This window comes from Etheostoma spectabile, chromosome 12 (genome assembly GCF_008692095.1).
Source record: "Etheostoma spectabile isolate EspeVRDwgs_2016 chromosome 12, UIUC_Espe_1.0, whole genome shotgun sequence".
Lineage (NCBI taxonomy): Eukaryota > Metazoa > Chordata > Actinopteri > Perciformes > Percidae > Etheostoma > Etheostoma spectabile.
This window is the reverse complement of record NC_045744.1, coordinates 14,312,217-14,325,255: the sequence shown is the minus strand read 5'-3', so window position 1 is coordinate 14,325,255 and position 13,039 is coordinate 14,312,217. Positions and strand designations below refer to the sequence as shown.

Here is a 13,039-nt window from a genome sequence, read left to right as displayed (position 1 = left end):
TCACTGTACTACTACTTAAAGGAATAAATACATTTTGGGAAATGACTTAGCTGATTTGCCTCCTTGCTGAGAGTGAGACTTTAAGGAGGATACCACTTTCATATCTGTAAATAGGAAGCAACAGCCAGTCGTTGGTTAGCTTAGCATAAAGACTAGAAGCAAGGTAGTCTATATCAACAACGTTTCACCTCCGGGATTGTTCAGGTGCCGCCGGAAATTCCACCGGATGTCCTGTTACCCTTCTGCGTTTTTTGTGTGTGTTGGCATTCTAAACTCTGACTGCTTTATGAGGACTATGGTAAACTGCTCCACCAACATGTTCCACCAAAAAAAAAAAAATCTTTCCGAGGCTATTTTGCAGAGGCACCGCTGCTCCATTCGGCGCTCTGCGTCACACAAGGGCGATTGTGACTGGTTTAAAGAAATGCCAATAAACCAGAGCACATTTTTCTCCCATCCCAGAATGCTGTGTGGACTAGCCAGACCCTCCTCCGCAGCGCTGTGTAGGAGGGTCTGACATTGCGAGACTAGAAGCCAGGTGAAACAGCTAGCCTGGATGTATACAAAGATTAAAAAAAAAAAAAAAAAATCCACCTCTAAAATCTGCAAAATCACAATGTATTGTTTTCCACTGGTTTTGTCCAGAGTAAACAAACAAGATATAATATGTTAATTAGTGAGCCATAGAGTTTCTGACAGGTCGTCAGATCCGTTTCCCTGTTTTTGGTCTTTGTGCTTATCTAAACTAACAGACTTCTGACTCTAGCTTTAATATTTTGCGTACAAACATGAGTGGTTATGAATCTTTATATCCAACTCTCAGCAATAAAGCAAATAGCCATAATTCCCAAAATGTTGAACTATTCTTTTAAAGAAAATACAAAAATTATATTAAATTTCATTGTATATTCCTTAATGCATCTTGGAGATATCAGGGACATTGTAGTTGCTTTTAGTGAACTACTAAATAATTTTCCATGTTAACTTGTAAAATTAAATTAAAAACTTCAAAATGTATGGTTTTTAAACCCAATATTAAAGTCAAAACAAGAAACTTGACATCTACAGCTGTGATGAACTGTGTCCAAATCTTAATTTTCACTGGATATTTAGTTTGACTTGTGAGAGACAAAGTTTGCAGTGACCTATTACCTTAGCGTGGTGGAGGTCTACACCATACATGGACAGCTTCTTGGCATTTTCCAGGAAGTGCATCTCTGCTTCGGCTGGTGTCATTCCCCTGATAGAACAGAACATAACAGATGAGACGAGGTCAAACAAGTACAGCAAAGAAAGATTTGATGTTTTCTCACCAATGTGAATATGCAACAGAGTCCAATAAGATCTAAAACAAGGATAATTCAGTTTTATTCCATAAAAGCTTTGGGAAAATTGTAGTTTTTAATAGAGGCTTTTAACAGAGTACCATGAGCGCATCCACTTTTAGCATAGATGGATCTTTAGAGAGACCCTAATTCTTGCCCTGTCATTGTCTTACTCCATCCAGTAGGCTACACAGGCTGGCATCAAATTACACACAAATCATTGTTATAGAGGGCGAATGAAGTGCTCAGACAGAGGTATAGCTATTTCCATTTATAGGAAAACACAAATCTAATGTCTGGAGACATGCTGCCTTTCAGAAGAGATAATTATTCCTGGCTGTAAATATTCACTCAGGTTGCTGTTCAACCATTAACATCCAGATGAGAGAAGCTCTGTGTTGATACCCTCACATGAATTACTTTTTACTACTACCTTTTTCACACCAGTACGTTTTCCTTCTATTATCCATTCTTTTCCCAGTGGAGGATCTGTGTATAACCCAACTGTACATTCTTGGCAGGTCCTTGACCGTAGTAAAAGTTGTGCTGGATAGCTCAAGCTTAGTATGAAAAGATGTTTAGGAAATGAGGCCGAGACTAACTTGTAGGTCTTGTGAAGTTCCATGACCTTCTCCTCTAGCTCTTTGGTTTGATTGGGTGCGAAGCGCAGTTCGCTGATGTAGTCGCTGCCTAAGTCCTCAGGGTCGTAGTCTCCCAGTTCAGACTGCACTGTGTAGGAGCCCAGCACCGTGTGGGTGGCAAAGGAGCAGGGTAGGCGGCCCGAAACCACGTCATCCCTCAGCTGCAGACACAAGTAGTACCTAAAAGAGGACGAAGAGATGGAAAACACAACATGTTAAGTCAATGTGTTTTTGTTATCAAATCCAATGTCTGAATTGTTTTTATAAGCCTTTTTATTACAATTTACTGGCATAATTCATTAATTTTCCCTCAATAAACAACATCTTTATTATTAAGGTAATAATAATAAACTCAAATGCCACATATTAATAAGCACTGAGAAAACAGCAATACAATTTTTAACATTAAAGAAGCAAATGTTAGCCAGGGATCACGTCATTCTTCTAAATTACTGTTGCTGCTAACTCACCTTGTGATATCCTCAGTCAGCTGGGAGGGGTCTGGAGGGTAAAACTTGACGTTGAAAGAAAAGTTCCAGGGACCAGCTGAGGTGAGGAGAGAACATTAAATTACCTCTGCTGTTCAAGACAAAACACTTTAGTGGCTTTATTATATCACTAGACTTACTCCTGATCTGCTTCTTTAGCTCCTTGGAAGGGTCTAGCCAATTCTGAAACAGACAACCACAAACAAAAAGCATTAATCATCATATTACTAACAACTACAGTTTCTTCTAAATGACTTCCTTTTTTAAACACATTTGAAAAACTTTGATGTTTTTGAATGGCATTTAGCATATTTGACGCTTTCATAATGCTGCTTTTAATATATAATTCATATTGACAGTTAACTTTATAAAAAATGATAATCATATACAGATTTTCCTTTACCTTCTGATTCTCTACATCTCTGCATGTGATGCCAAAGTAATCCCTCTCCAGTAGATTGAGATGGTCACATATTTTATCAAAGAGCACTTGGCCTTTGGCTCGTTTCTGTGAGAGAAAAAAACAAACTTATTCAACACAGGGTACACTGAAAGTAGTCACCACTACCACACCTTTTATTGTCAAGAAGAGTTTCATTTAAAAAGGAGTATGCCAAAAAACGGAATCAGGATGTTATTAGTTTTTGCTGATTTTATGTTAAGATGAACTGAATTGTAAGGTAATGTAATGATGTATGTAATGGTGAAACTACACCATATTCCATAATTATCAACTGAAAATAAAAATAAAACATAACTGTGCCATAGCCTGTGGTATGAAATTATGCCATTGGATTAATTATATTGAGATAATTGAACTAAAAAAAACATGAAATTAAAAATGCTGTGTGACGAAAGGTATTAGGGCTTACTCAAGTGTCCTTAACAGACCGGCATTTATTCAATTCTAAATGTATTTTGTTCTATTTCTATTTGTCTATTCAGAGAGTGCCGGCACACTGGAATCATAGCTCTCTTTGATTTTCTTAATAATGTTTCAACCAACCACATGTCTTCCCACGGGAAGAAAATAAAGAATGCAGGATGGATGGATAGAGGACTTTATTAATCTCTGGAGGGAAATTAAATCATAATAGCAGCCAGATACAATAACCACAGGTACATGAACACAGCTAAAGATGAAGACAGCTAAAGATAAGCATGAATAATTAGAAAGACTAGTGGATGGATAAGTAGGTAGTTATCTTGAAGTTATTTATCTTAGGTGTTTAAGATAAATAACTTCAAGATACAGTCAAAAATATTAGTGTTCAAAGAGCAAAGTGATTAATAAGAATAGAATAGCAATAGAGCAAAATAAAAGCGAAGTCTTTTAAATGTTAAAAGCAATCCTGATATATTTGAGTGATCAGGTACATCAAAGTGTTCTGGTAGACCTGATGTACAGAGGAAATTAAAGATAAGTCCAGGCTAAGAGCAGTCCAGATATAAAGCAGTTCAGATACAGATACACAGTATTCAAGTGTTCTGGTCCCTACATGCAAAGGGCAAAGAGTTGAGAAATAGGGATGTAATGGTATGAATATTTAACCTCACGGTCCATAGTCCAACATTATCATGTTTTTTTGTATTATCAAGGTATTTTTAAAAGTGTATTAATATGTTCAGAAAGCACTGATAGACCTACAAAAGCTGAAATAGTTTCTAAAAGTGTAACAGTGTTTATTATATTACAAAAATATAGGCAAAACCTTATCAAAAGTGCAACTTTTAACATCAAAATAACAACGGTTCAGCATGTGAACAGCTTATTTGTCAGGAACATTTCCAGTAGTGCAGGTTTAAATTATACAAATCCAAATATTCAAGCTAAGATATGAAGAACAATGTGTAAACAAATCAAAGAAACAACATTAATTATATTGTTGTTTTCTTCATTATCAAAATTAAAATGTAAAACTGTACAAATTAACACTTTTCACATCGTGGAATAATAACGATATTTTAAATGAAAATGGTAATTGTTATTAGGGCTAAAACAACAAATCGCTAAAATGTGATTATTTAAAAATTATTGAATTGAATTAAAAGAGTTGGCAACAAAATTTCATTTTTGATTTGTTGTGTCACCCGACTATTACGTCACTCAATAAGTCGCGGAGATGTTTGAGTATAAAAAATAAATAAATTGAGTTAAATAGAGCAGAGCAAAAAAAAAAAAAGCAGCCATGCAAACACGACATGGAATGGCACGGGATCGCCATGGTGATGATTCAGCACCTAAAACGTAGACATGTTGGAGTCTTGATGCGGAGGAATGCAGTTCACCAGCAGGGTAACTACAGAATCCGACTTTTGTTTTATTTTGAAGTGAGGAACGTAACGTCCCTCCAGTAGCATGACAAGCTAGCGTTAGCAGGTTAATAACAGTAGCGAAGCAGGGTTGGTATGGTTTACAAGACTAAAGACACGTTTTTATTCACTCGCCTTTTTGCCCATTCATTTTTTTATCTGTTGTCATGTATACATTCTGTGCTTTGACCCATATCAGTTATTCTTGACAAATATATGTGTGTGTGTGTTGTACTTTTTAAATTTCATTTTAAAGCTCTTTTATAGCACTTGGTCATCTTAGGATGTGTTTAAATGAGGTCTATACATTAACTTAACTTGCACTAAAATGATGGTAATAATTTAATGAATAAGCTTCAGGTGACCTTGTGTGGGTGTCTTGTCTGTATCTGCTCTTTGGGTTACTTACCGACTAACTAAAACAACATATGTAAGTATGTATTGAGTTGATGTAAATTGTGCTAAAACACATACTATATTTTTTATTACAGAAAAAAACAGCAAACCGTAAGAGGTTTCTTGATGGGAAATGCCTCATGTACACAACAGCAAGCTGCTGTCTTGATGGATAGTATTCTCAACATGCTCATCACTGACATGAGACCACTGACGATGGTTGAAGATGACGCCTTTTTTTCTTCTTTTTTAATTATTACATTAACAGCTCAAGGATGTTCAAGGAGCAACCTGTTTGTGCACTTTCTGAAGATTCTTTGAATGGTGAATGTGCACTGTCAGTTCTGTTTTTGAATAAAGGGTTGGAAATGAATGCTTTGTTTTTTATACCAGATTAATCGATTATTAAAATATTCGATAGTTGCAGGCCTAATTGTTATTGTCAACATTTTTATTGTGGTTTACCGTTACACCGGTAATCATTACATCCCTAGTTGAGAATCAATTACTTAAAGTTTAGTCCATAAGCAGTTCATGATGCATTCAAGAGCCTTTCCTGCAGAGGCTAAACCTCAAAGGTATTGCAGCCACATTTGACCAATTAGGTCACTCTGAATCAATTCCTTCTATAAAAAGCATGATAGTATAAATACACATTCAAATTCCTGAGCTCAAGGTTAACATCAGCAATGTGAAGGCTTAAAACCAATCGATGGCACGTCTCTAGCTGGACACCGGATGTCATCAGCTGGAGCTCTGTCGACGCCCCCACTGGAGGCGGTTGGAATTCACAAATTCATTTGGCCAGCTCAGATGAGATATTTCAAGACCAGAGTTACCACAACACACACGCCTCCTTCCTGCACAGAGCCAAAGTCAGCTCCTCACATCTGGATTTATTGACAGCCACTGCCACAGCTCATTCTAGCAGCAGGGATCACAACACATCTACATATTCACATGGACTCTGTGACATGAGGGTACAGATGGAAATAAATATACATATCTGCCTGGTAGCACGTAGTAGCAGTGCAGGCTTTGACACATTGTTACATTGGTACCCACGCCGTTTCATTATTTAAAGCATACGCTCATCCTTTTTATGACAACTCTGGAGTGTGCGCGATTGTGAACAGAGCCCTAAAGCCGCTGGTGGCAGAGAGTTAATCCTGCCAGAATATCGCTGAGGGAATTAGCAGAGTTGTGTCAGACTATTGCTGACTTGCAGTGACAGAGGCTTCGATCACGCTTGTATTCTGTCTTCCCTGGGGTTGTTCAGGAGAATGAGATTAGGAGGGAATTGGAAGGAACTTTGATCTCAAATTAGAAAGAAACATTCTTGGTCAATTTCAAGATTAAATATAAACAGCAAACAATTGCAGTTGCTGCAGTGAGCTTGGAGATTCACAATGATTATAAAAAAGGTACTGGAACTTGCATCACAAAACCATGTATCAAAAATAGGGCTGCAACTAACAATTATTTTCATTATCCATTCATTTTTTATACCAATTTGAAGTAAAATGGTAAAAAAATACACTGAACATTTTCTCAAGGTCCTTGTTGACTTTATCAGATGTCTTGCTTTGTCTGACCAATAGTCGAAAACTAAAAGATATTCAGTTTACACTTATAGAAAAACAGAAAATCCTCAGACCGGAGACGCTGCAACCAGACAATGTTTGGCTTTTTGGTTAAAAACAAATTACTTTAGCGATGAACTACTTATAAAAATAGATGGTCTATCAACTAATTGACTAATTGTTGCAACTCTAAATTAAGACAAGGATGCAGTGCCATGCACTTTATGGGTAGGATAAAGACGTGCATCGGAACTAGAGGAATTTTCAGAAATATGTCTATGATTTATAACAACAACACAGTGAGTGATGTGGGATTTGTATCCCCCTCCACTGAGACTAACTCCCTCCGAAGTGAAGTGGCGAAGGTTCAGCAGTTCCGTGACACAGCAAACGATGATAGGAAACAAGCTTTTCCCACAGGATAGCTGAAATGGAGTTGAGCTGAAAAACTACAGGTTCAGGGGGATAGAAATGTCAAATCTTGACACTGTTGACTCTTCAAATTGGACTGAGAGGAGGAAGATGACTCCCTGGCAATTATCCGAGGATCCTTTGACCTCAATTGTATCACTGTGTCAAACACCATGAGCTGACTTAGCTTATGTATGCTTTGTTTCACCCTCAACTTTCATACAACTGTTTTTGTGTGTTTTGTTTCAGGCAAGCACTCCCGACTGGTCATGACTGACTTGGTTGCTATGACAACTCCTGTGGTAAGCAAGCAACTAATTAGCTAATTATCTTCTTGTTGTCTCTTGCTTTTTATTGTAATGAATGTTTCTTTTAAAGAAACATTTTCAGTTAGTGTGACCATTGTATCAAATATATCTGTGTGAAGACGTCGCTATGGTTACTGTGATTGCGAGTATTGTCCAACTGCTAGCGTCATCCAGGTATTACTTATGCCAACTGCATCATCAAGCACAGCTTGATTTATATTATTACTCTATATAACAAGGTGGCTGATCCTGTCGCGACCGTGTGAAATAAGCAGACGTGATTGCGATTCAGACAAAAAAGTGAATCAAAATTTACCACTGCCGAAGGTTATGACTTCAGATGGGTTGTTTTGTCTGCTTCTAAAGCATCTAAATTAATGGCACCTTCTGCCACCTTCTCACAGGGTAAGAAGTCCAGACTCACGCCCATTTCCAGATCCCTGTCCTTAAGAATCCTTCGTCACAGTGGGACATCCAGTAATTATGTCAACACACAGAGTCAATGACACTGATTCCCTCAAACAAATGCTCCCATTTCACAGTCTGAACCCCTCACCTCACCACCTCAAAAACAGGCCGTTAATCCCTCTTTACAAACCCCTGGTGGGGAGGAATCTGCTCAGAGGAGATTTTAGGGGAGGAAGGGCAGGTACTCCCTGTTCAGCCTGAACAAATTTTGTGAATGTACAAAATTTTAAGTCTTATAACTTTGAGAAAAGGCTCCATTTTTAAAAGGGAAACATGTAAAAGTGAAATGCCAAAAAGTTCACTATTGAGATTTATTCCTGAATTCATGATGGAAAAAAATGAGCTCTGACACTCACATTTACACCAAATGTTTAAATTTCCTTGGTTCCTTGATAGGCTCAACGGGTGATTAGGTTTACTTCTGAACACTAATAATTATAATATATATAATCAGAGAAAAAATAAATAGAGGTTGAGGGACAAATTATTCAAATAGCACAGCTCTATGCAGGCCAACAAATAGTGATGCGACTATCTTGGTGAATTCAATTAAAAACATTTCATTCGATATCTCTCCTGCTATATTGCCAGCGTAAAATAGTAATGAGTTCATCCAACATCTCACCGCCCTATTGCTTTCTTACCCATTATAATTAACAACCCATGCTCTATTTTTTCTTTCCACAATTTTTGACAGCTTTTGTTTGTGTGTGTGCGTCCATAAGAATGTCAGTTTATTTATCGTGTTATGTTACACCCCGTTACTGTTTATAATTAACCGTAAGTGTGTTTTAGAGAGTAAGCTGTTTTTTTTTCCTGTTTAGTTAACTGCCAAAATGAGCCATGCCATATTGCAGTGTGGCAGAATAAATATAGAGAAAACACAATAGATATATACCGTTAATTTTGGCATTAAAAAATGCCGGTGGTCCCTGTTGGCCTGCCAGGTTTGTACAATTATAGGGGAAACACTGGGCACCCTGTACCAAAATGTAAGGCGTTATATCTCACCTCCACATTGAGTGTGAAGTCGGAGCCATCCAGCAGGGTGACTTTACACTGCATGATCTTCACCTTTTTCACGCCTCGCAAAGGAGACCTGGACAGACGACTTGTGGATGACCTGTGGGACACCTGGTCCTCTTCCTGACGCTCCTGAGAGGAAGTAAACAAGTGTCACTTTACAGTACTTAGTTGAATGCTGAATGTATATGTAAAATACAACACTTTTTCACATGTTACTTCAGTGAGATGTCTCTACATGTATTTCATTGTATGTATGGCATTCTGATTTTAGGTTGAAAGTGTTCACAGACCCCAAATGAAAAAGACCTGCTCATTGTTTCCTTACCTGACTGCCTCCAACTGACCTAAATGACTATGTAGTTGTCTTTGACAAAACCCAATGGTTCAAAAACCTAAATATAGAGACTTGGACCCTGAGCTAATGTAATCGGGTCCCACTGAGAAGAGCTAGAGGTGATCTGACATTTTGTCATAAACTGAGAAAATCCAATTTTCCACTTCGCTGAAAACAAAACCCTTCCTGACTTAATGCTGAAGAAGCCTTTGGTTTCAAGACATTTTCATTCTTACCCACACACAGGACTGAATGCCCCTTTTCATTTTTATATTGAAAATGTCTCATCTTGTTCTTCAGGGTATATTCATCCTGTTTTATACAGTCTATGTCTTTACATAGACTCACAGGAAACACTGACAGTGCTGTGTCAGATTGCTGTGATTTCTCTCAGCCTTGTTCCTGTCAATTCACACAGCGCCGACAATGGCAGTGCATCATCCATCATCCTCAATGTGACACAATGAGGGCTGTTTAATGTGGATACATTTGAAAGGGATATGGATCCACTAAATAGGTAGTCACACATAGCCAGACCCATCTCCACAGTGCGGGAGAATGGTCTGGCTGCACCCATTATCATTCTGCTATAGGGGAAAAAAAACGCTCAGGTTTCTTATATTTCTTTAAACCAATCAAAACAATCATCCTAAGCTCAAGATGCAGTTAGGGTGCCCTTGTTATATAGATAGTGAAAGGGGAGGAGAACGGAATAAAGTCAATTATAATTTTTGCCATGGTTGTGGCATTGCTCTAGGAGAAATGTTGGTTTGACAGTTGGTTCACCTAAAATATCTCTACAACTACGGCAGGGATTGCCATTGAATTGGATACATATATTCATAGTCTCCAGTGGATGAATTGTAATGACTCTGATTCACTTACCATTCATATACTGTAGTGCTATTATCAGGTCAGATCAAATACCTGCAAAACTAATGACATTACCATCAGCTCTACTTTGTGTTTAGTACCATTTAGCAAATGTCAGCATACTAACATTAGAACGGTGAACACAATAAAGATTATACTAGGCTTGGCCGATCGCTAATATTTTCAAATTGTCCAATCGTGGTTCCTTGATATCACAGAGTACTAAGTGTCTAAGTACAGCCTCATAGAGCATGGCAAGCATGGCGGTAGACTCCTCGTCTTGCTTTTGTTATCGGAAACCCTACATAACATATGTTAATCAAGGAGAAATGTGAGCTATTTTGCAACCATTCTACAGTAAAGCACATGAGTGGGCCATATAGATAATTTATAGAGTGATTCACAACAAACGTCAACATTTATCTTGATATAGTACCTTTCTGGAACCTAAATGGAGAAAGATGTCTGTAAATAAAAATAAATAAATAAATCTGTTTTTGGCTAATCCAGTAAACAAATGTAATAATACCCTAATGCAATGGAGACCTGATACAACCAGAGCCCTTAATCAGGTAGTTACCTCAATATACACAGTATGGAAAAACATTTCAACATTTTCTATTATCTCAAGGGTATGAAATATGTCAGCCATCCAACGTCATGCACGTGCAGCTTTGTGAAATAACATTAAAACGGTCATTAACATTTTGTTCAACTTTTTTGCTTCATTGCCCAGGCAACAATGAATCTATTCATCACCTCGTCCTGCTTCTGCTGCTCTTTCATTACAGCCTGTTATGATTCACAATCCAAATCATGCTCTATTTCATCTCCTCATCAAACACATCAAACATTTTCATACTTCAATTAGCCCCACTGCTATGTCAGTGGGGCTGTGAGCCTGAGCATGCTCAAACTGCAGTTACATGCTAAAACACACAGCAGATCATAAGAAGAAATCTAAAAAAAAAACATTGCTTGTTTTTCTTCCTGTCTGGCCTCTGGCCGTGGTGACTTTTGAACGGTTGGCCTTTTGACTTCTTAATATTGGCTGCTTGTAAATGACAGAAATCTACAATTTTTAAGTACCTACTTTATGAAAACGTTTTCTGGGATTTGGGGTGTTATTTGGGGTCTCTGGTGCTTCCACACACATACAAACGTGGATACAAAACTATCCATGCTGTTTTGAGTGAGATACAGGTTTTGGAATGTCCCCTGCCTTCAGTCTCCAGGGGAGCTGTTCAAAATCTGAGGATGTTTAATGTTTAAGGTCAAGCACTTTGAATTGCTTTGTTGCTGAAAGGTGCTGTAGAAATAAAGTTGCCTTGCCTTACAACCACAGCCTGTCAGTCATTCCCCAGGGCACCACCGTTGTGCCTGCTGGTCTCAGAGGAAGTGTAACGTCAACAGCACCGCAACAGCTTTCGGCTCTCCATTAATGTCCTCATCGGGTCTGTGTGTTGGAGTTCTGCTCTTCATCAACATGCAGAAAACAGATAAGCTTGCGCTTACCTGCTCCCAGGTACCTAAATTTGGCACCGTTTGATTTTTTGTGAACCAATACTCGGTAATACCGACGTGATTTGGTCGGTGATCAGGCCAAAAGTTTGGACACACCTTCTCATTCAATGCGTTTCATTAATTTCATGACTAGTTACATTGTAGATTATCACTGAAGGCATCAAAACTATGAATAAACACGTGGAATTATGTACTTAACAAAAAAGTGTGAAATAACTGAAAACATGTTTCATATTCTAGTTTCCAGCAAACTAGAATATGAACTTTTGGCCTGTACTGTGTGTGTGTGTGTGTGTGTGTGTGTGTGTGTGTGTGGTGTGTGTGTGTGTGTGTGTATACATACACACACACACACACACACACACACACACACACACACACACACACACCACACACACACACACACACACACACACACACCACACACACACACACACACTACCGTTCAAAAGTTTGGGGTCACATTGAAATGTCCTTATTTTGAAGGAAAAGCACTGTACTTTTCAATGAAGATAACTTTAAACTAGTCTTAACTTTGAAGAAATCCACTCTATACATTGCTAATGTGGTAAATGACTATTCTAGCTGCAAATGTCTGGTTTTTGGTGCAATACCTACATAGGTGTATAGAGGCCCATTTCCAGCAACTATCACTCCAGTGTTCTAATGGTACAATGTGTTTGCTCATTGGCTCAGAAGGCTAATTGATGATTAGAAAACCCTTGTGCAATCATGTTCACACATCTGAAAACAGTTTAGGTTGTTACAGAAGCTACAAAACTGACCTTCCTTTGAGCAGATTGAGTTTCTGGAGCATCACATTTGTGGGGTCAATTAAACGCTCAAAATGGCCAGAAAAAGAGAACTGTCATCTGAAACTCAACAGTCTATTCTTGTCCTTAGAAATGAAGGCTATTCCATGCAAGACATTGCTAAGAAATTGAAGATTTCCTACAACGGTGTGTACTACTCCCTTCAGAGGACAGCACAAACAGGCTCTAACCAGAGTAGAAAAAGAAGTGGGAGGCCGCGTTGCACAACTGAGCAAGAAGATAAGTACATTAGAGTCTCTAGTTTGAGAAACAGACGCCTCACAGGTCCCCAACTGGCATCTTCATTAAATAGTACCCGCAAAACACCAGTGTCAACATCTGCAATGAAGAGGCGGCTGCGGGATTCTGGGCTTCAGGGCAGAGTGGCAAAGAAAAACTGGCCAATAAAAGAAAAAGATTAAGATTGGCAAAAGAACACAGACATTGGACAGAGGAAGACTGGAAAAAAGTGTTGTGGACGGATGAATCCAAGTTTGAGGTGTTTGGATCACAAAGAAGAACGTTTGTGAGACTTAG

General features: G+C 38.3%; 1 protein-coding gene across 27 annotated transcripts in view; it reads right to left on the bottom strand.

Moving 5' to 3' along the window:
• Positions 1–13,039, bottom strand: part of epb41l3b (erythrocyte membrane protein band 4.1-like 3b) — a 57,589-nt gene that overhangs the window by 20,956 nt on the left and 23,594 nt on the right. For all 27 annotated transcript variants that reach the window (XR_004334513.1, XM_032532590.1, XM_032532583.1 and 24 more), the window contains exons 3-8: positions 8,945–9,088; positions 2,858–2,962; positions 2,595–2,637; positions 2,437–2,512; positions 1,928–2,146; positions 1,153–1,240 (exon numbers count right to left, since the gene is read on the bottom strand). Coding sequence is in view for 26 of the 27 variants with exons in the window: in XM_032532583.1 (XP_032388474.1) it covers positions 1,153–1,240; positions 1,928–2,146; positions 2,437–2,512; positions 2,595–2,637; positions 2,858–2,962; positions 8,945–9,088 (675 nt within the window). In the remaining variant the exon portion in view is untranslated. The remainder of the gene's footprint in view (positions 1–1,152; positions 1,241–1,927; positions 2,147–2,436; positions 2,513–2,594; positions 2,638–2,857; positions 2,963–8,944; positions 9,089–13,039) is intronic.